Genomic DNA, 21311 nt, shown 5'->3' with positions numbered 1-21311 from the left:
ATGACTTGGTCATGTAGTTTGTCTCTGGGAGGCAGGGATGACACAAGCAGGAGCCAGGGAGGAGGTGTGGCCTTCGTCACATCTCCAGCCCACTGGCCATGCTAACTTCAGGCCATGGAGCCCTGCTGGTTGTATTAGCTGGCCTCTCCCAACCCGATGCTCAAGAAAGCACTGGATCTGTAGAGTAGCTGGCCCTTAGGCAGAGTGCTAAAAAAGAAAGAGATTCCCTGCCCTGTACTCACCTCACCAATCCCATCTCACACAGAGAAAACCAGAATTTGACTCTGGGGATGGGATCAGGGAGTCGCAATATTTTAATTTTAACCAGCTTTTATTTCTGCCACTTCATTGCTTCCAGAGAGGTCTGTTCACTGGAGGTGACATTAATGTGAGACAACTGCACTAAAGATGACTTACTGATGCATGGAATTCTTGTTAAACTCCCTGTCATGGTGAAGTTAATAAACAGTAAAGAGAGGAGTGAAAGTTGGAGTTGGAAATGTTAGCAGGAGGAGATGGAGGCCAGACAGTGATAGCACTGTAGGGCAAAGAGGGTTCTGCTAATGCTGCAGGGGAGGCAGGGAGACCCAGATAAGCTAAAATCCTCAGGATAGGACTCTGTCATTGTCATAAATCTCAGCCTTTTGGGAAAATATGTTACCCTGCCTTTTGGCCATTTCAGTCTGCTGCCATCCCTGCCTCCCAGAGACAAACTACATGACCTAGTCATGGCCCAAAGGCGGCACTGCTGTGGGGGCCACTGTGCCCATGTAAAGCCATATGGAAATTTAAGAGGTCCATTTGATCCACATTGAGGAAAGCCAGACTATCAGTCTTTGAGCTGATTGTGAGATGGAACACAGGCCATTGGTAAGATGGGACTTGTGTCTCCACGTTCACATAGAAATCTGGAAGGTTACAATTGTGAGAGCCTTAAGCATGCCTTATCTTTGAAGTTATGTGTTTATTCATATTTTCAAAATAGGAGTGAGTTGTTAAATACCCAGCGTTAGCTATTTTGAGGAGGCCAGTGGGTCTATCTACTGACACTAGCAACTTATAATGGAAATTGGAGTAAATTAATCCTGATCTGGCATAATATTATAAAATTACAGTAGTTGTCTTTTGACAGTTTTACAGCTTCCTGCACAAAATCTGATTTTGACTGCTGGCTAGATATTGGGTTAGATTGGCCTATTCCAGCATGTGAGTTCTTAAGTTGAAGGCTAGATGGTGCCATTTAGGCACTCCACTGGCCCTGGGGAACTTGTGGAAGGATTGTGTCTCATGGCATTTTGTTTTAAATCTGACTAATCAAACGTTAGAGAGAGAAGGTAGGTGAGCTAATATCTTTTATTGGACCAATTTCTGTTGGTGAGAGAGACAAGTTTTCAAGCTATGCAGAGTTCTCCTTCAGGTCTGGGAAAGGTACTAAGAGTGTCCAGCTAAATACAAGATCAAATAGTTTAGCATAAGTAGTTAGCACACATTTTAAGGAAACTATATCGGGTATCATCAAACAACTACAACCCATACTTGATGATAATCCCATCCTGAATAAAATCTTTCCTGCACTCCTGCTTCTGGCCTTCAAACAACCTCCCAACCTCTCTAAACTCATCGTCAGAAGCAAGCTCCCCGCAGACCAGGACACGCCAACTCAGAGTGGCACCAGACCCCACCAGAATAACAGATGCAAAATTTAGAGACATATCTCCACTGCTACAGCGATCAATACGCACCACAGCACATACCTATCACAACAGGGGGTGTACCTCATCCAGTGCACTAAATGCCCCAATAACAACCATGTGGGTGAAACCAGACAATCACTACATTTGTAGATGAACTCACCCAGGAAACGATAAAAGACAAACGCACCATATCAGCTGTGGGTGAACACTTTTCACTCTATATCTGATCTATGAGTCCTCATTCTTAAAGGAAACCTCCAGAACACTTGGAAAAGAGGAGTTTGGGAGCTTAAATTCTTAACTGGGCTAGACACAAAAAATCATGGTCTTAATAAAGACACTGGATTTATGGCTTATTACAGCAGTCTGTAACCCACTAACCCTCCTTTTTTTCCTATGACTACAGGAGTGTTAATGGGCCACCTCACTGTGAATGGTCCCTTCTCTCTCTCTCTAATATCCTGGGACCCTCGCTACAACAACAATGAATAATCAAAAGTTAAACATGTTTGCTAATCCGAGCCCAGTCCCTGGTGAAATGGTGCTCACATCTTTATTGTTGATCTTTTGGCCTGAAGCTGGTAATGTTTATTCATGGGGAGGTTTAGTACTGGAAGAACCTGTTTCAAATGAAAATGAAGGTGCTCAGGCAGAGCTGTGTGGGCAGGTTTGTCAAGGACCTCTCAATGTGTGTGTTTAGCTTTGGTCAATTCAAACAGCTACTCTTTTAAAATGGAAATGTTTCTTCACAAAACTTTTTAATACTTTCTGTAAAAATATATTTGTGCTGGACTTATTTCTTCTTTCTTTCTTTCCTTTTTTTAAACTGTGCCAGCCAGGGGAAAACAAAGGCTGGAATGGCCAAAATGTTGGGTTTCCTGAGCCAACGAGTAACAGTGAGTATTACTACTTATATTCATTCAGATTTAACTTTTAGGCACCTTCCCATTAGGTATTTGATTATTTGAAACAACTAAAATGATTTATCTAGTCATTATGGACGTTTTAGTTAGTCTTTTTTATCAGAAATTGTCTGAAAAGTTTTCTGTGGTGTATCTGCCTTACGAGTATAGACATGGTAGTGTTCTATACCAGTGGCTCTCAAACTTTTTTACTGGTGACCCCTTTCACATAGCAAGTCTCTGAAGGTGACCTCCCCTTGTAAATTAAAAACACTTTTTAAATATATTTAACACCATTATAAATGCTGAAGGCAAAGCGGGGTTTGGGGTGGAAATTGCCAGCTTCCGACCCCCCATATAATAATTTTGTGACCCCCTGAGGGGTCCCGGCCCGCAGTTTGAGAACCCCTGTGCTATACTATAGCAAGAGCAAAATGGCATATTCTTTGTTTAAAAACGGAGTGGATTTTCATGCTTATTTTGAAATGCATTAATTATAGAGCCAGTTAGGCATTGTCTTCATAAGAGAGAAAGTTTTTTCTGAACTCAGGTTAGCTCATACATGGTAATTAACACGACATAGAACCCTAGTGAAGACAAAGGGCTTGTCTACACTACCATGTTTTGTTGATAAAACTTACGTCAACACCCAAAAGTCGACAAAACAAAAATCGCCAAAGGGTGTTCACGCTTGCTCCCTCTCTCGACAGATCATGTCCGTATTGGGGACACCATCATCAACAGGGTGAGCAATGCACCATGGGTATGTATCCCACAGTGCATTGTTGTGGGAAGAAAGAGCTGATCGCTGTGCGAGTTCTCCCACAGCCCCATCAGCTGCCGAGAGCAGCATCATGAGTAGCTCTGTGAGATCTCTATGCTAAGGAATGGCAAAGCAGTACAGCAGTCTTCTTTCCCCCCCGCAACATCAGTCTGCCTGCTGCTGTGTTCCTAGTGCAGGGCAGAACAGGAGCATTCCAATGATTTGCTCTTTCTTTATTCCCCAAACGGAGCAGCACACAGATACTTCCCGGGGCTTTGAAAGGGGAGGGACACATGCCTCAGGGCAGGCATTGTGGGATACTGGCGTAAGCCAGTTCTGTCGACAAAACAATCAGCAGTATCTACACTGGCTCTTTGTTGATGATAAAGAGAGAGGAAAAGACAAAAGTCTCTCATAGGGATGGAAGTGTTTTTGTCACCAAGACTGGGCATTTTTTCACGACAAAAGTCACATTGTAGCATGTACGCTCTTCCTGTTTTGTCACCAAAAGGCAGTTTTTGGCAACAAAACTTGGTAGTGTAGACAAGGCCATAGTAGTTGTAATTTTCACAGTAGCAGATTGAGGTAAACTCTAGATTGCTTCCAGCGTTTACCTGTGTAGCCTGCAGGCCTGTTTCCCCAGCCCAGGAAAGACACTCTGCCATTCCCAAGTCTTTCAGGACACAGTTTTATTGTCCAGCATAAAACTTAGGCAAAACATCAAAACAAAAAGCACTTCCTTTGCCCACGATCAGCCACAACACCCAGCGGCTTTTCCTCTTGTCTCTCTCAGTGCTGAATGGAGGACTCACTCTTCCCTTCAATACTGCTGCTTCAGGGCCTACTACAGGAGCCCATCTCCCACCTGCAGCTCCTCCTCAACTGAGCTACTTGCTGGCTTGTATAATCACTTGCTTCCAGCCCAGCTGGGTCTGATTGTTGAACAGGGCTGACTGCCCCCAGGCTCCTGGCTGTTAAAGGGGCAGACCACCCTGTTAGCACATGTGAAAACTACAGACTGCCTTGTCTTCACTAGGATCTTACCCCATGTTAAGCTATGTCTACATTACAGACCTTACAGTGGCACAGCTGTACCACTGCAGATGCACCGCTGTAAGGTCTCCTGTGTTGCTGCTCTATGCTGGTGCAAGAGAGCTCTCCCACCGGCATATTTAAACCCGAGGTCTGTGTCCACAGTGGGTCATGGGAAGTGGAGCACAATTGGTTACAGCCGCTGCTGGGTGGCAGCCTGGAGATGTCAGTTGACTGGTAGCGGTACAGGCCTGGGTTCTAGACCCATGGGGCCTTGCGTTCTGTTGAGATACTGCACAGATGAGCACACTAGACATGCATAGAGACACAGAGAGAAAGACAGAGTCTCGTTTAAGTTAAGTAGGGAAATAAAGGGATGTTTCAAACCTGGCTGCATAGGAGAACTTGAATAATTATTTTAATATTTGTTCTACAAGAGCTTCTGCATTCCCACTTGTGGGGATCTGGTGCCCCTCGCATTGAACAGTGGAACTACCTCAAAAAGCAGTGTTCATTGGGGGTGGTGCACAAGAGATCTCCTACAAGGGTGACATTATTGTCCTAGTCTATATAAAGGAGTATATCCCTCAAGCACCCCTCTTCCACCATCACAGAGAGTGAACAGAACTCACCTTCATGACCTGCAGACTAGACATCCCTTTGACCCTACTTCAGAATTCCTAGCCTGTATCTGTGAAGACAAGAAAACTTTGACTGTGCATGTTTAGCCTGGTCTATAGTTTTAGGTTTTTTGAAACAATTACTTACCCCAAGGTGAGGGTTTACACCTACTTTAATCTATAACAGTTCAGCCCCCTAGATCGTCTACATTAGAGAGCTTAGCAATAGAAGGGGGACCCCATGGTGCACAACAGGGATTACATAGTGCTCTTTCTACAATAATTACTTTTGTAACCAATCAAACAATGCACACATTGCAGTCAGTAAAGGAGAGAGAGAATACAGAATGCATAATATTTGCATTGCTCACACCATGCCTTTTGAAAAAACCTGAAATATTAGTCATCATCCTCCTCCTCCCCACCAGCGGTCATCATCTTGGTGTCTTCCACTCATTAAAGCACTGGTATGCAGATCTTCTGCAGCTGGCCAGAAAACCATTATATATGCTGCCTCTATCTCCAGTCCTCCTGTCTCAACAGCAAGAAAGGATTCTGCATTGCAGCCAAGAGGGCATTCCACCTTGCAGCATGGAGGATAACCTGCTGACTTATTTTTCTGCTTTCAGAGGGTTCAAGCCTTTTTCTTGCCATCCAGTAAAGACTCCATCCTGAAATGCTATAAACCAACATGGAAATGGTTTACTATATATGGTATACTATACTTCACTAGTAAAGGATTTCCCCCATCTTGAGCTGGGGCCCTGCAGTGTCAGATTACCTTCTTTAAGTTTCAAGGCTTAGCTATAGCCTCTCTAAAATCCATATGGCAGAAATATCTGCTCATCAGATTTATGTTAACGACAAACCCATCTTCTAGCACTACAGTCTCCAGATTCTGTAAGGGTGTGTCTATGCTGCAGCTAGGAGTGAGCCTCCCAGCTGGGGTAGACCACCTCGCACTAGCTCCACCTGAGCTAGCACACTCAAAAAAGTGGTGTGGATGTTGTGGCTTGGACAGCAATTTGACTCTCAAGCCCACCTAATCTCCTGAGTCTGAGCTAGAGCCACAGCATCCACACTGCTATTTTTAGCACACTAGCTTGAGTGAAGCTAGCCTGGCTGAGAGTTTTTGTCCCAGCTGCAGTGTAAACATACCCTAAGAGCATGGTAAATGTGTTTTTCCTCCCTTAGGACGCTCCCTACTTTGTGGGACCTCAGTCTTGTCCTACTGAAGCTGATGGACCCCCCTTTATGAGCTTCTTGCTCAAGCCTCTCTTAACTATCTAGCAATCAAAACATCCTTCTTGAGAGCAATTGCATCTGCTACGAAGGTGAATGAGCATAGTGCTTTGATGGCCCCTCCATCTTATACTATACTCCATCTTATACCATAAGGGCCATAGGTCACCATGAGGCCCCATCCCAGCTTCATGCCTAAGATGATCTCAGATTTCCACCTATCTCAATATATTCCCTTCCTGTGTTCTTCCTTAGAGCACCATTCCTACCCAAGGGAAACTGATTTGTGTACACTAGAAGCAAGGAATTCTGTTTTTACCTGGAAAAGACCAAGCCATTTCAATGGTTATTTGTACCATCTGGGGAGAGATGTCAGTAAGAACCCATTTCCAACCACTGTCGTGTTGCACAGAGGCGAATTTTAAAGAACAGTCTTCTTTGAGCTTTGAGGGCCTTTGTCTATTCCCATTACACACCTTCCCCTTTACCTTGGAATTCTGTATAAAATCAGAACTTTGCAGTTAGGAAGAAGGAGCTGAGGTAGTTGGAGAGGTGTACTCCCTTTATGTAGAGTAGGTGATGAGGCCACTGCTGCAAGTTCACTCCCCCCAACAGACTCAGCTTTTTAAGTCAATGGCATGTGCCATTGACCGTTCCACAGCTCAATGCCATCTCCCTACGAGTGTGAATGTACAGAGGCGATTCTTGAAGAACAGTAACTAGTACATAATCTCTTTTTTGCAATATCAGCACCATTATTTTTTTTTTTAATATATGGTGGTGGTAAAATAATAGTTTTAATATAGGATGGGTTAAAGAGAACAGGGGGAGCATTTTCCTCATTCCCAAATCCTCATTTTAATGGAGTGAGGATAGAGAGAACACCAGTATATTGGGCAGGGTGGCCCCCAGTTGTATTTATGTAATGAAGTTAAAGCATCACACAACATCAAAACATTGCAGGAAAATGGAACTCTACATCACTGTCATGTGACACAGATAGCATAAAAACTAACCTTTCTGGGAACTGTAAGTCTAAAGTGGGCCCTGAGGTGTTTGTGTACCTCCTTGCTGCCCTCATTCAGCTTCATAGCAATTCTCTAACAGGTGAGCAGCTACTCTTCCAGCTAAGCTTGGGGCCTAGTTGGCAAAAATGCAGAGTCTTTGGTGGATTATGTTTTAGCTTCCTTTTGCATGCTAGTGTTCCTTCTCTTTCTTTGTCTGCTCGATGTGCAGTGTTTTCTTCTGAAACCATATAGACTAAAACTAGAATAGCAAAGTGAAGTTATCTGTTTTGTTAAAGAAACAATAGTAAATTGTTTACAAGAGAACAACAGATTCTATTGCTTTCCAACTATATCTTGTGTGGGTTGTCATTGGAAAATACCCTCTGCTCTATTTCCTATAACATACCCACTTACTGCACCTTCTGCATCCCCCAGGACTAGTACCCAGAAGCTGACCAGTTACCCCTTCCCCTCTTCCCAGCTATTAAATACTCCAACAACCATCTTTGTGGCAAACTTCTCAATTCTACTTCCTCCTAACTGATAGCACTATCAGGCATTCTTTATACATCATAAAGAAGCAAAAAAAGGTACAAACCATTTTTCCCTAGGAAAGGTGTTCCACTTTTTCAAAGAGGTTAAACAGAAGTCTCTTCTCCAGTTCATGGGTGTTGTCCAAATGAAAACTGAAGAACCACAACTACCTCATGGAAAACATTATGTTTATAAACAGTTCCACCTATGTGTAAAATATTTACTGTTGTTTTTCTTCCTTAATCTTTTATTACTAAGGACTCTTGCATGAAATCGGGAACTTTGTTCCTTAGAAGTACATCTGCTCCTGCTGTTTATTCACCATCTGAAATCATAATCATCTGTTTGTGACAGAGTAATCATCTTCTCAGTAACTAATTGTGATGTCACAAACAGATGATTATGATTTCAGGTGGTGAACAAGCAGCAGGAGCAGATGAACTCCAAAGGAACAAAGATATTTGATCTAATGCAATTCTTCTAAGTAAAAAATAAGCCAAGAGAAAAATAGAGTGAGTGAGTCAGGGTAGTGTCTTAAATCCAAGGTTAAAAGGAACAGTACTATTTCCGTTTATATTGCACAGAATAGGATTGGGAACTTTGGCAATTGCCTTCACATTATTAAGTATCTTTTGTGTTTTTGCTTACACATAATCAATAATATCATATAGAAATAATCCCTATTGATAGAAAATGTATAACTAAATTATAGGGAAAGTATTTGTTCTTTTACTTCATCTTTACATTTTTTGTAAAAACATAGCACAATAAATTAAGACTGATTTTCATGAAATTTTGTGTGCTTATAGATCTTGGCCTCAAAGAAGAAACACCATATACAGCGCTACTCCGCTATAACGCGGTCGGGGGAGCCCAAAAATCCCTAGCGCATTATAGCTGAAACCCCGTTCGTTATATCGGGGTAGGGGCGGCAGGGCTCCGGCGGTGATTTAAAGAGCTCCAGGCTCCAGCCACTGCGGGAAGCCCCAGGCCCTTTAAATCGCCGGTGGAGCCCCGCTTCCACAGCCCCGGGGTAGGGGCGGTAGGGCTCTAGCGGGATTTAAAGGGCCCAGGGCTCCCTGCAGCAGCCAGCACCCTGGACCCTTTAAAGCGCCGCCGGAGCCCTGCTAATACCACGCTATACGTGAACCCATGTTATATCGGGTCGTGTTATAGCAGGGTAGAGGTGTACTGTATAGCAGTATTTTCATTGTCTGTCTTGTAATTCCCCATCCAGGGAATGTTAGGGAATGTTAGTGGAGCACTTTTGTGGCTAATTTAACACCTGTACATTTCCATGGATGATGATAACCAAAGTCCATTCACAGTTTATTGGATAAAGTATCTATTTTCTATTTCAGATTTGTTAAATTCAGATCTGGAAGCATAATATTTTTATTTTCAATATTCTGTATCGTTTTCTGTGTGCCTCAAGTGCATAATTTACAGTGGATGATATTTTTGTATTAATTAATTATTGCTGTTTCTTGGACTTTTGGTTAAGTAAGGTATAGATCTTATATCAATCTACTCTGCCAGGTGGTGGATTGATAATTTAATAACTCTTTTAACTATACATTTACCTCAGATTCTACACTACTATTCCATAGTCATTCTGAGTCAAAGATACAATAAGATGAGTTGATTACACTGCAGAAAGCATTTGAGGTGGCACAGCTCAAAGAACAAGGACTCTCCAACTGCTTTTGTAGCACAGGTGCTGCCAGATGAGCATTATAACATTACTGAACACTCCAAGGTGTCAGTCCCACCAGCTGAGCCTGTAGACAGGAACTGGAGTCTCTTGCAGTAGTTTGGTATGCCATCAAGTGCTCAGGTGACAATTTGGTGCGTACAGAAGTCACAGTAATTTTGAGACAAGAGGCTCCCTTGATAGCCTATAGAAGAGAGCTAGGATACTATCTTCCCTTGCTCACTGAAGTCTCCAGGAAAATCAGATTGGGAAGCAGGAGCTATTCATGTAATTCTGTTCTGATACGGTCTCATCCAGGGATTGGATTTTGGGAATCTGGCGTCACGGTTGGTGGTGGTGTTAGTTACTTATGAGATTTGTGTTGTTAGAGAGATCTAACTGCATTTAGCAGTCTGGGTAAAATAATCATTCAGCCTGAACAGTAAGTGCTAACAATTTCAAACAGGAGATGGAAGAACATTTAAGAAAAACTGACGTTATTCAGCAAATGGGACCCAAGAGGGTTATGGAGAAAGCAGGGGAAGAGGACCATATCATTTTTTCCTCAGTAGTTGCAGAATGGGAGTTTAAAGGTCATTAGACTTCATACCCTTGGAAAATACATTTGTGCACGGTTGGTGTATCTAAAGGATTAGTTCAGCTATAAGAGAGCACTTCCAACCGAGAGCTCTGTATGCATTTGTGGTTAAGAGTGGCCACAAGTGACCTTGTAATTGTGTTGCTCTCAACATCTCGACTGAGATCTGGTCCTCTTAGTCCTCTTCACATCTGGCGAAGCTATCTCATCATCAGCCCAACATAATCATCTCCTTGAGAAATTGGATCATTTTTGCTGAGGCAGTATTGCTATCTTAACCAAGGCTTTATTCAAGTTCTCCATTCTCTCCTCCAAGCTCTTTCCTTACTTCAGACATCTCACCCCCTAGAACTTCCTCTCCCTCACTGATTTCTCCTCTGATTTCATCCTCACTCATAACTTTACTGAGCTTTTGTCTTAACTCCAACTATCTCTCCATCCTCATCTGCTAGACTTATTCTTTCTTCTCTCTCACATGTAGGTCATGCCCTTTATTTCATCATCACAACTCCCACTCTCCTCTTTTCTACTCTGGTAATGAATGATCTTGCCTATGCAGGCCACTCTTTGGTTATACTGAAGCACTGACTCATTGCTTCACCCCTCAGAAATCACTGTCTTATTGCTCTTCCAAGCATCCGAACTGTCAGCTCTCTATCCTGATTTGGTATCACTCCCTGATTTGTTGACCCATCTACTTTTGTTAATAACAGCTCTTTCCTGTCCTCTGCCTTATGTTATCTCCCTTCAAAACTCATATGCTAGCCTTGATCATTCTTAAGTTTTATTGGTACACTGAACTACTATGCAGACCCTCAAATGCACAAGTCATTGCCTCACAAAATGCTATGTGTCCTGAATCCATGTCCACTAGAGTGTTTAATCAGATATTCTGTAGAAATTCCTTGTTTTATTTTCTGTTTGCTCTTTATATTAAAAATACCAAGACTTGTTTTTCATGAGTTCTCATTCCCCAAATGCAGAGGGGAAGGTGTTGAAACTTTCACAAAGAGCTTTTCTCTCAAGTGTGCATCAAGAGTTTGAGTTAAATAATAAAAAACAAAAACAACATAAACAGAATTTTAAAACGTCTGACTAAAAATTATCCCCTTCTCCACTGCTCAGGTTTCAGCCTTGTCTCTTGTGGTGTCATAATTCTAGTAGTTCTCCAGCTGTGCAGAGAATCTTCCAGCAAAATCAGGGAACTCCAGACCTGATGTTAATAATGTAAAAAAAAACAAACAAAAAAAAAACAACCAACAACAAACCAAAACAATTTTTTTCTTGTCTTATTCAATTGTAAAGAAGCAAATAATATACTTATCTTTTAATATGGTTGTTGTGAGGTTAAACAAGCTGGTTTTTTAATAGGGGCGGGCGCCACATTACATCACTTTGTTTAACCTCACATAACTAAGATCTTTTAATGGATGGCACTATGTAAGTACAAAGTATTATTTTTGGTGCCTGTATATTAGTGATTGGTTGCCTGTGAACTGCCTCAGACAGATGCATTAGGTAAATAATTCTGGTGTCTAGGCCAGTATTTCTGCTTCTGAAGTCCAAGGTGATATGTAGACTATTGCTGAGTACATAATGGCCATAGTGTTTACCTATTCCATTGTTTTACGAATGTTTTCTAAAGTACACTTAAAAGCTATTTCTAATATAGAAATTGTCAGGCTTTTACCATTTTTATGGAAATACTTAAATTACTCATTTTTGTTACTAAAATAGCCACCCTTATTTTTAGAATTTCTCCAAGGCTTTTTGGTGAAATTGGATTTATGATGGGCCAGATGCTAAGAGACGTTGAGCAGCTGCAGCTCCTGTGGAAATTCCTGTGAATCTGCAGTGATCAACACCTTACAGGATCTGGTCTACAGTGAATTGCTTCATGGTGAAGTAATTTAGTGCCAGATTCTGATACCCTCACTCACGTTGCAAAATACCTTACTTTGCAGTTAGTCCTGTTGATTTTAGTGGGACTAATCAAGAAATAAGGTATTCCTCAGCATGAGTAAGTGTGGCAGAATCTTGGTCTTAAAAATAAACTGTTTAGTGGTTATTGCTGGCTGATTTTATTGAGTTCCCAAGTACTGATCATACCTCACATAACCTATCTTTGGCTGAAAGAAGATTGTTAATTTCAAATGATCCGTTTATTTTATAAAATAAGCAGATTGCATGTAGGGCTAAATCATGGCCCTGTAGGCATGGCAGCCCACAGGAGTAAGGCACACACTTCTACTGGCTGTACAGATTGCAGTACAGGGAGCAAGGCATGTTCCACTGAAGTGTTCTGGGGGTGAGGGAGGAAGTGGGCGAAGCCTTGGCCCCTCCCAACACACCAACTATTGTAGCTTTCTCCTCAGCACAGAGGGGAGACCAGGAGACAAATTGAGTCTCCGAGTCACAATCTGCTTTCCGGTGTGCTTCAGGTGCAGTAGAACAGTGCTCTGCCCCTTGTTCAGGGAAAAGCTATGACTCCGAGTCACTGAAACAAGAAAAGACTAAAAACTGTGGGGGAAAAGGAGTATTCTGACAGTACTGAATGAGAGGAGAGAAAGAATTAGGTCTGGTTTGTTCAGAGCTGGACTGAGAGACAGTTCTCTATACATGGGACTATCTCCTGGAAGTCACATGACATCAGGTTTCATGTTCAAAAATAATATGTTCCTAGACCTTGTGGTTGTGAAGAAAAGCTTGATAGCATGACCCACTGTAACTGATGAAGAGGACATTTTCCTGAATCTGCAGACAGCCCTGTGATGGCTTTAAGATGGTTAAGTGCCCTATTCATTTTATTGCATTGTTAGCTCAGGAACTGGCTGCCAGGGGGCCCTGTCAGTACCACTGCAGCAGCGGCTATGTCTGTGGGAGGCTTGTTGTCACGATGGCTCTGCGGGAGTGAGGTTGGCAAGGGCCCTCACACACAGAATCCTTTGCTCTGATGGGTGAAGGCTGAATTCTCCTCTGGGAGGGAATCCCACACAGTGTGAAGACAAAGTGGGATGGGCCAGGGAGGAGGGAGTCCCCAACCTGTCCGAAGGGGTGGGTAAAAGCAAAGATGCCTCTTGCATGGCGGCTCTGCCACTGCTACTCCAGGCAGGGATGGGAGCACAGCACAGAGGTAAGACTGGGGACTACCCAGGTAGAAATGTTACCCAGGCCCCTACATTGCCTTAATCTAGCCATTTATATAGTATTCCTCCATACCACTTTACAGTTTTCTAGTATGTGATTGGCAGATGTAGACAAAAAGATCATACACACCTGTATTTGATTGTAGGGTTAGAAGTCTTTTTAGAGATTACAATTTTAAGCAACTGCTAACAATTACCATTAAAGAATGGATTAAAATTGTTTTTCAAGTGTTAGTGATTATACTGCATAGCTAGTCTGCATATTTTCCTTACATGATTGCCCACGGGTGTAAATAATATGCTTGTGCATGGAAATTTATTTATAGGTCTTTCATGAATGCACCTCCAGGTTATATGCAGCAGAAGGTGCACCACTGTTGATATATATGGTGAAATATAGTTCCTGAGACTCCTAATAATTGTCATATATTACTCTGCATCTTTGCTATAACCTTTATGATTTACAGTTACATATGATTCTGTAATATGAGATTTGTATTGAATTTAGCATATGATGATTTTTTCTTGATAGTCACATAAAAATCTAGATTTTGCAGAGGAATAATAAGATTATAAGAACTTTAAGTGAGCAAAGATCCACACATGCTGGGTGGACAACTCCTATCTAGAGATACGTCAATAGATATCTCATTTGTTTGTATGTCTAGTCTCCCAAATTTTATTAACAAAAGTATACGTATGAAAGCAGTTTCTGGGATTTGTTTCTGAAGAGTTCTTATGCTTCTATAGTTCATTCCTCACTTGATATCATAATGGTCATCCTGTAATATAATTTCCACAGCAACTAAATTGTGATATTCAGACAGAAGGTTATACATTCAGATTAGGAATAAGCAGCAGGCACAGAAGAATTTTATAGAAAGATCCTTAGTATTATTTAAAAAATAGGCAATAAAACTTAAGAAACTATATTTCTTAGCACAGATGTTCCAAAAGAGATTTTTTTTAAAGTTTTCCGTGCTTCATCAGCAGCTGTTTAAAAGCAAGTTTTGATTAGTCTCATTAAACTTAAATTCTAAAGTTAAAATCCCAACAGTTTTCAAGTATATTAATATAATGCCCAAAATACTACATCATTTGGTTTTTAAAAATAGTCAGTGATGGCAATAATATCTACCTCTGAGGTGTTTCATATGACTTAATTAATTATTACTTATATAACACCTTCCAGCTGAGGATCTCAAAGTGCTTTATAAGTGAAAAGTACTATTACTGTTTTTAATTTACCATCTCCTTTATAACAATGTAGGTGGTTTATAAGAGCATTTGATATATCATGCTGAATATCTTTTTATTCATCATATGCCATATATTAGTTATTTTAACATTTAGAAAGTTTGGTAGTCTGGAAAAATTCCAAACTATTGTTCCAGACAGCAGTTAGATATTTGGGTGGATCATGTAAAAACATTGAAAAGGCTGAGAAAGCATGTGAAATGTTTGTTTTAAGTAATATTACATCAATGGAATAGACATCTGCAGTACTTGATTTAGTTTAAAATATTTTGTAAAAAAAAGTTAGCATTGTGCTGTTTTTTCCAAAATAGATTCTTTTTCATAATAGTATTTCTGTACCAGTGTGTTCTTTCACTTATATTATTGAATTAATCACCATTATTTCTCAAATGCATTTAGTGAAATTGGATTTACAATTTATCAGATTTAGGAGGTGTTGAGTACTTGCCACTCTATTTTGTGATGATTGTTTCTTGGTTTATGTAGCCCAGTTTTACCTGACAGTAAACTGGGAGATGTGCTATGTCTGTTTAAACCATTTAAACCCAGTATCCATTTTACAAAGCCATTTAAACAATGTGAGGTGAGATGAGATTTATCTGAAGGTGGCGGAGTCTCAGATGAAGGGTATATTATTAAAATACTGTACATAACACTGCTTTATACATATGCATATGGTGTTTTATACTTATAGGGTTGTATTCTAGATTGTCCTGCATGGATCTGTCCGGGGAGGAAGATGGTACATGGAACCTCTTCCTGCCCCTCTCCAACACTTCCATAGGATAGCCATTCAGAAGTCATGCAACATATTGATCTGGGCCTCCAGTCCTGCAAGAGGTTGACACAGGTGCACACCCTTGTGCCTGTGCAGAGGTCCACTGACTTCCCTGGAGATCTGTCCATGCAAAGTCAGTTGGAGGACTGGAGCCATAAGGCTCTCTAAGCTTTAGGCAGGGAGACAGGATGTAGTAATCAGCTGGATAAGGAATGGGTCTTGCTCTTTCCATTCATGTACCCACTCCCACTGTGCACCTGTTAGAGCCTGAATTGCTCTGATCTGAAGCAACTTTATGGAGCACTGTAGGGTTCCCTGTCAGCAGGCCACTTGAACTTTCTTGTCTGTGTTTGCCCTGCACAGGCAGTCGGGTTTGAGGAATTGTAGCTTGGCTGCTGTGGCTCCGCACTTGCTCTTGTAGTGGCTCGATGGGGAGGAAGCCAGAATTTGGGGTCCAGTCCTAATTTTACTCATGCAAGTAGTTCTGTTAGTGGGGCTTGTGTGAGTCTGTATACTTATGTGAATATGGTTTGCAAGGTCAGACCGTTGAACCACACATTACATCTCCTGTTGTGAAATTAATCACTGCAGTCACTAAACTATTTGCATTTTAACAATATAACCAAATACTTCATGAAACCTTTTCATGCCTTTAATCAGCAATATTAGATTGTGGTCTAACCATATGAGGTTTATAATGAGTTAAAAGTCAAACTGAGTAAAGCAACTACAAGACACACCTATAACCAGTTTGCTCAGATAGCAGTCTGAAACTTCAACAAGGAAGCATGTTCACCATTTATTTGAATGTAAGGATTTTAATTATAGCTTGTACACCTCTACCCCAATATAACGCAATCCGATATAACACGAATTTGGATATAACGTGGTAAAGCAGTGCGCTGGGGGGGGGGCAGGGCTGCGCACTCCGGCGGATCAAAGCAAGTTTGATATAATGCGGTTTCACCTATAACACGGTAAGGTGTTTTTGGCTCCCAAGGACAGCGTTATATCAGGGTAGAGGTGAATTTCGAATTTACTCCGGGAAGCAGACATCTTATTTAAAAAGTAGCATTTGTGCCACTGAGATTAGGGAAACCTACAGTTTCAATTCTTCTTTAAGACTGTCCTGCAATCTTAAAATGACATTCAGATGCATTGCAAATAAAAAATAATCTATAAACATTGAACCATAGCATTTTTCTTCTGATTGCTAAACTAGTTGCCGAACTGGCTTACCACTGTAAAATGGACTCCCTACTGCCAGGTGTCACAAATGTCATATTTTAGGCAGTCTGACTGCTACCAACAGAAGGCTCCAATATGCTTGTTGTAATTTAATAAAACATTTTTATGTTCATCATTACCTTTTAAACTATCTGCAAAATGGATATCATTTATTTTTCAAAACATAGCTTGACTGTACACTAAGACTGCCTCACTTAAGCCCTGATCCGGAGCAGTCTTGCACACATGAGAATCTCAGTTGATTTCCTCAAGTGTGTCAAGTTATTCAAGTGCACATGTGTATGCAGGATTAGGACTTCATTGTCTAAAAAGATTATTTAAAATTCTGAAATGTTATCAAGAGCAATTATCCTTAACTACACGTCATTAGCAATATTGAAGGATTTTCCATAATTGCACATGAATAAATTCTTTGGGTCTCTAATACATAGCATAATTCCTATGGTATAAGTGGGTGATATACGTTCACACTGAGCAAAGAATACATCTTCTCAAGTGCAAGTCACAAAGATATTATTTACAATATATATTGTGTCACAGGTGTCCATAATGCTTAAAAAAAAAGACAGTTTCCTTCACTGAAGGGTATGCGGCCTAAATAAGGCACGTTAGCACAGAAAATGATGACAACAGACAATGAGGTAGGGATGTAGGAAGGAAGAGGATTACAACAAAATAAAGATTGTGTTACCATTTTCTGAGGTGTGGCTATGTCTTGTTTGTTCTGACATCTAAGTACCTCATTTGTGCATGCCAGATGGTCTGTTAATGCTGAATTTCAAGCACAGTTTTAGAGGCCACATTTAGGACCTTTTTTAAAAAAAAAAAAAGTATCCTTCCCTTTAACGTCCATTTAAAACCAGTTTTGGTTATAATCAGGTAGACTATACATTCTGACTTACAGTTACTACTGCAAAAGACCCATTGCTTATAAGTATACAGTTTGTTTTCAGGTGGGAAGCATCTAAACTGACAATGGTATAGTTGTCCATCTTTAACTCACTGCAAGTGTAATGAGAATGGTCTTTGCTTTCATTTTCAGCACCAAAGGGAATTCTCCATCTCTCACCTGATGTTTATCAAGAGATGGAAGCAAGCCGCAACAAAGCAGCCCCTGGCACTACTGGAAGCTATTTGTCATCCAAAGAAATGAGCCAGACTTCTAGCTCTTTCTTCAGCATATCTTCTACTACTAATAGTACAGCTACAATTGCCAGGGAACTCCTTATGAATGGAACATCCCCGACTGCAGAAGCCATAGGTCTAAAAGGAATATCTCCTGCTTCCCCCTGTTCTGCAGTGCAGCCTTCAAAACAGCTGGAGTATTTGGCAAGGATTCAAGGCTTTCAGGTATGGGAGGAGGAAAATGAAGCTCTTCAGCCAGAATCATAGCATTGCCATCTAGGATTTCCCTCTTGCCCTCTAGAGTATGACCACGCATGCCATTTATCTTGTAAAATTAGCAGGGGCTCTAAGAAAGTTTCCTGATCCAGGAGATTCCCCCTTACACAATATACATTCTCCTCCTCTGTATATGTCTGCAGTACAAGTATGGGGTTGTAGCTATGATTACAACTCAAGGAGACCTACCCAAGCCAGCTTTAACCTAGCTAGCTCACATACTGGAGCAGTGAAGCTGTGGCAGCATGTGTTTCAGTGCAGGCCAGCCGTGAGAGTAATTACCCAGGGTTCCAGGTGGGTTTGCACAGCCTGCACCAAAGTGTGCGCTGCTAGGGTTTCACTTTTCCAGGACCCAAGCTAGCTAGCTAAGGAATGTCTGCTTGAGCTGCAGTCACAACCCGTGATTGCAGTATAGATATAACCTTAGCCCATCTTTCTCCCCATTTGTCCTCCTTAAACAATTATAAACTTAAAAGATGCTTTCCACTTCCCTTGCACTGCTCCTCTCAGTGCGTCTCCTCCTCTCAGTGCACTCCTTCTGTTCTGATACTGGCTCTTCTCTTAGGACCTGGTCCAGCAAAGCACTTAAGCTTGTGCTTAATGTTAAGCATGTGAATAATGTCATTGATATCAGTGAGACTACTCACATACATAAAGTTAAGCACTTGTTTAAAGGCATTGCTGGATCGGGGCCCTTATGGTACTCCTTATAATTGGTGTTTTGCTTTCCCCTCTGCACATGCTACAAGTAGACTGAAGAATGAAGTACTGATTGGAAGGTGTAACTTAACAGCATGTCTGGTGTCAGAGCAGCATAGAGTGCTCTTGATGCCATGGCCAGTACTAGTGAAAGAATAACATAGGATTTACCATACTGGATCAGTTAACTAGTCCATCAAGTCTTATAACCTGTCTCCAGCAGTGGGCAATACCTTATACTTCATAGGCCAGTAAAAAACCTCCGTAATGCACCTAGCCATTTGTGCAGTGCTACAAAGAGGGAGAAGGAAGCTGCCTTGTGATCACACTTGGAAAAATACATACATACGTGCAATAGTATATTTTAATGTGTTTCAACATTGGAGGGTAGGACTTGCTGTCTGCTAAAATTCCATCATTTTACTGTCGTGGTTTTTTTCTCCTCAGACTTACAAATTTGTTTTGTTTGATAACTTTGTTTCATATGATTTAGCTCATGTAGTATGATCATGTATTATCTGCTTAACTAAATTATGAAAATTAAAGGTTTCTATTAGAATTTTTGTATGCCCATGATTGGTTTTTTTCACGCCCATGTAATTTACAAAGTATGCAGTTGCTTGTAATGATTTCAACAGGACCGCTAAAATTGGAGGCATAGTGTCAGGCACTGTGTTCCATAAATTGGCATAGATCCATTGACTTCAACCGAGCTACATCGATTTGCACCAACTGGAATGGGCCCATTGTTCTTAATGAAGAAAACACGCACTCCGATTCTGAACAATCCTCAGTATATAGCTTTAGATTGATTAGTTTATTTTTTTTAATACAAGAAAAGGCAAAAATCTAAACCCCATTACAGTAGAGTTAAATTACTAATAAGAGTTAAATATCTTGTATTTCTCTGAGTTCCATTTGTCATCTGCATACAGTAGGAGCAGACAAATCCTGATGAAAGGAAATTCAATCCTTGATGTTTTCACTGCTTCCTTTCACATCTTGTCAGACTGCTTGTGTCTGCTAGTAGTATTTTATTTTCATATACCCAAAGCACAATTTATGGTACTATTTTCCCAAGCTACATCTTGATTCCTACTTAACTGTAGTATGTGGCTACTGTAAAATAATTATTTCTGTTTGTCCTGATTTTTCATTCTTTGATTCTAGATGATTGTGTTGAAATTGTAGTTTTTAAAAAGGGTCTTAACTTGAGCCAGACATATAATCCCTGCTTTATCCTTACTTTTTACTTATCCATAATACTGCACAACAATACACTAACTTGGGTAGAAAATCTATTTGATTTCCACAGACTCTCTGTATATAAAACTGGTGATTTTACATCATATCACCATGCTTTTTTAATGCCTTGGTTGAATGAATTTGGTATTGATGTGAAACTCTGTGCCACTGCTGGATCACTGAACTGAGGTGGAGCAGTGAACAGAATCTCTGTGGGAAATGGCTTAGTGGCCTGTCAGGTGCATATCACAGGTCTCTTCACCATTTCACTGTAGAAAGCTCTTTGTGTTTAAGAGTTTAAAAGACTATTTCTTTACAGGTTAACTTTCTCAGGCATATTTACCAAGTAGAAAAATAGTACATTCACAAACAGGTAGCTTGTTTCATGTTTCCTGAATGCCTTGAAATGATTTTTGAACTGTTAGCATGTATGTGTGTTCTGGTCCACATAATAACAGCAGTTTTGTCTTTCATGATCAACAAATACATTTTGTTTTGTTATAATGTATTTTTTTTTAAATAAATACGTGTCTGAAGTTTTATTATTGTAAATGTAAACAAAAATATTTGCTTATTGAATTTTTTATATTTCTTTCAACTTCTTTAGCTGAAGAGGGAACCTTTTGTTATGTGGTTATTTAATTTAAATTCTTCTGAACCAATTGTATATGACATCAGTCATGGTGTGTTACAAACTATTAATAGTTAAAGCTAAAAGCTATCGGGACCAATACGTGGAAAAGCGCTTTAAAAAGTGTATTAAAATTTCTTGACTTCTTATTTCAAATAAATTTGTAAATGGTAGATAGCATCTGTATTATGGTGAGAGAGCTGCTATCCATGGATACTTTCCAAGAATGGCAGAGTTCAAATTACCATTCTTAATTAAGCCAAATACTTCACAAATAAGCCTTTACAAAGTCTGAATAAAGCATTCTTGATACTTATTTTATAAAATATGTATGCAAATGATCTACAAGTTAATTATTTTGCAGACGATTGCTGAGTGATTGCTTAAAGGAAAATTAAGCTTTGGTTAAAATAGTTATTTTTAAATAACTGTTTTTATTTACTGCTTTGTAACTGGAATAGAGAAGTTAAAACACATTTGCTGACAGTTTAAGTGTAGTAAATTATTTCAAAGAGTTTGTTGAAATTGAAGTCTCTACAGAAACAGTTTACACATTAATGGTCTAACCCTGTAGTTCTTACTAATGCAAAACACTCATTGGAGTTAGTTGGAGTCCATCAGTTAATCCAGTGGGAGGTTTCCTCAAGGTACCACAATTTTTGGCCCCATCCTGCAATCGCTGAGTGTGGACACAGTGATGCAACTGTGTGGAACCCCATTCGCTTCAGTAGTGCGCCTGCATGCAGTGATCTCAGGATCAGGGCCTTAGATACATTCATCTTTTCACTATCAGGGCTCTCTAATAGGAGCTTCTGTTTGAA

General features: G+C 40.4%; 1 protein-coding gene across 13 annotated transcripts in view; it reads left to right on the top strand.

Annotated features, from left to right (window-relative positions):
- STAU2 (staufen double-stranded RNA binding protein 2) overlaps positions 1-21311 on the top strand; it is a 213937-nt gene that overhangs the window by 86873 nt on the left and 105753 nt on the right. For all 13 annotated transcript variants that reach the window (XM_039524278.1, XM_039524277.1, XM_039524269.1 and 10 more), the window contains 2 exons: positions 2530-2590; positions 17557-17864. In XM_039524278.1, the coding sequence (XP_039380212.1) occupies positions 2530-2590; positions 17557-17864 (369 nt within the window). The remainder of the gene's footprint in view (positions 1-2529; positions 2591-17556; positions 17865-21311) is intronic.

The sequence above is a fragment of the Mauremys reevesii genome, linkage group 2 (genome assembly GCF_016161935.1).
Source record: "Mauremys reevesii isolate NIE-2019 linkage group 2, ASM1616193v1, whole genome shotgun sequence".
Taxonomy (NCBI): Eukaryota; Metazoa; Chordata; order Testudines; family Geoemydidae; genus Mauremys; species Mauremys reevesii.
Note: the sequence above shows the minus strand (reverse complement) of the source record. Positions and strands in the feature narration are given on the sequence as shown.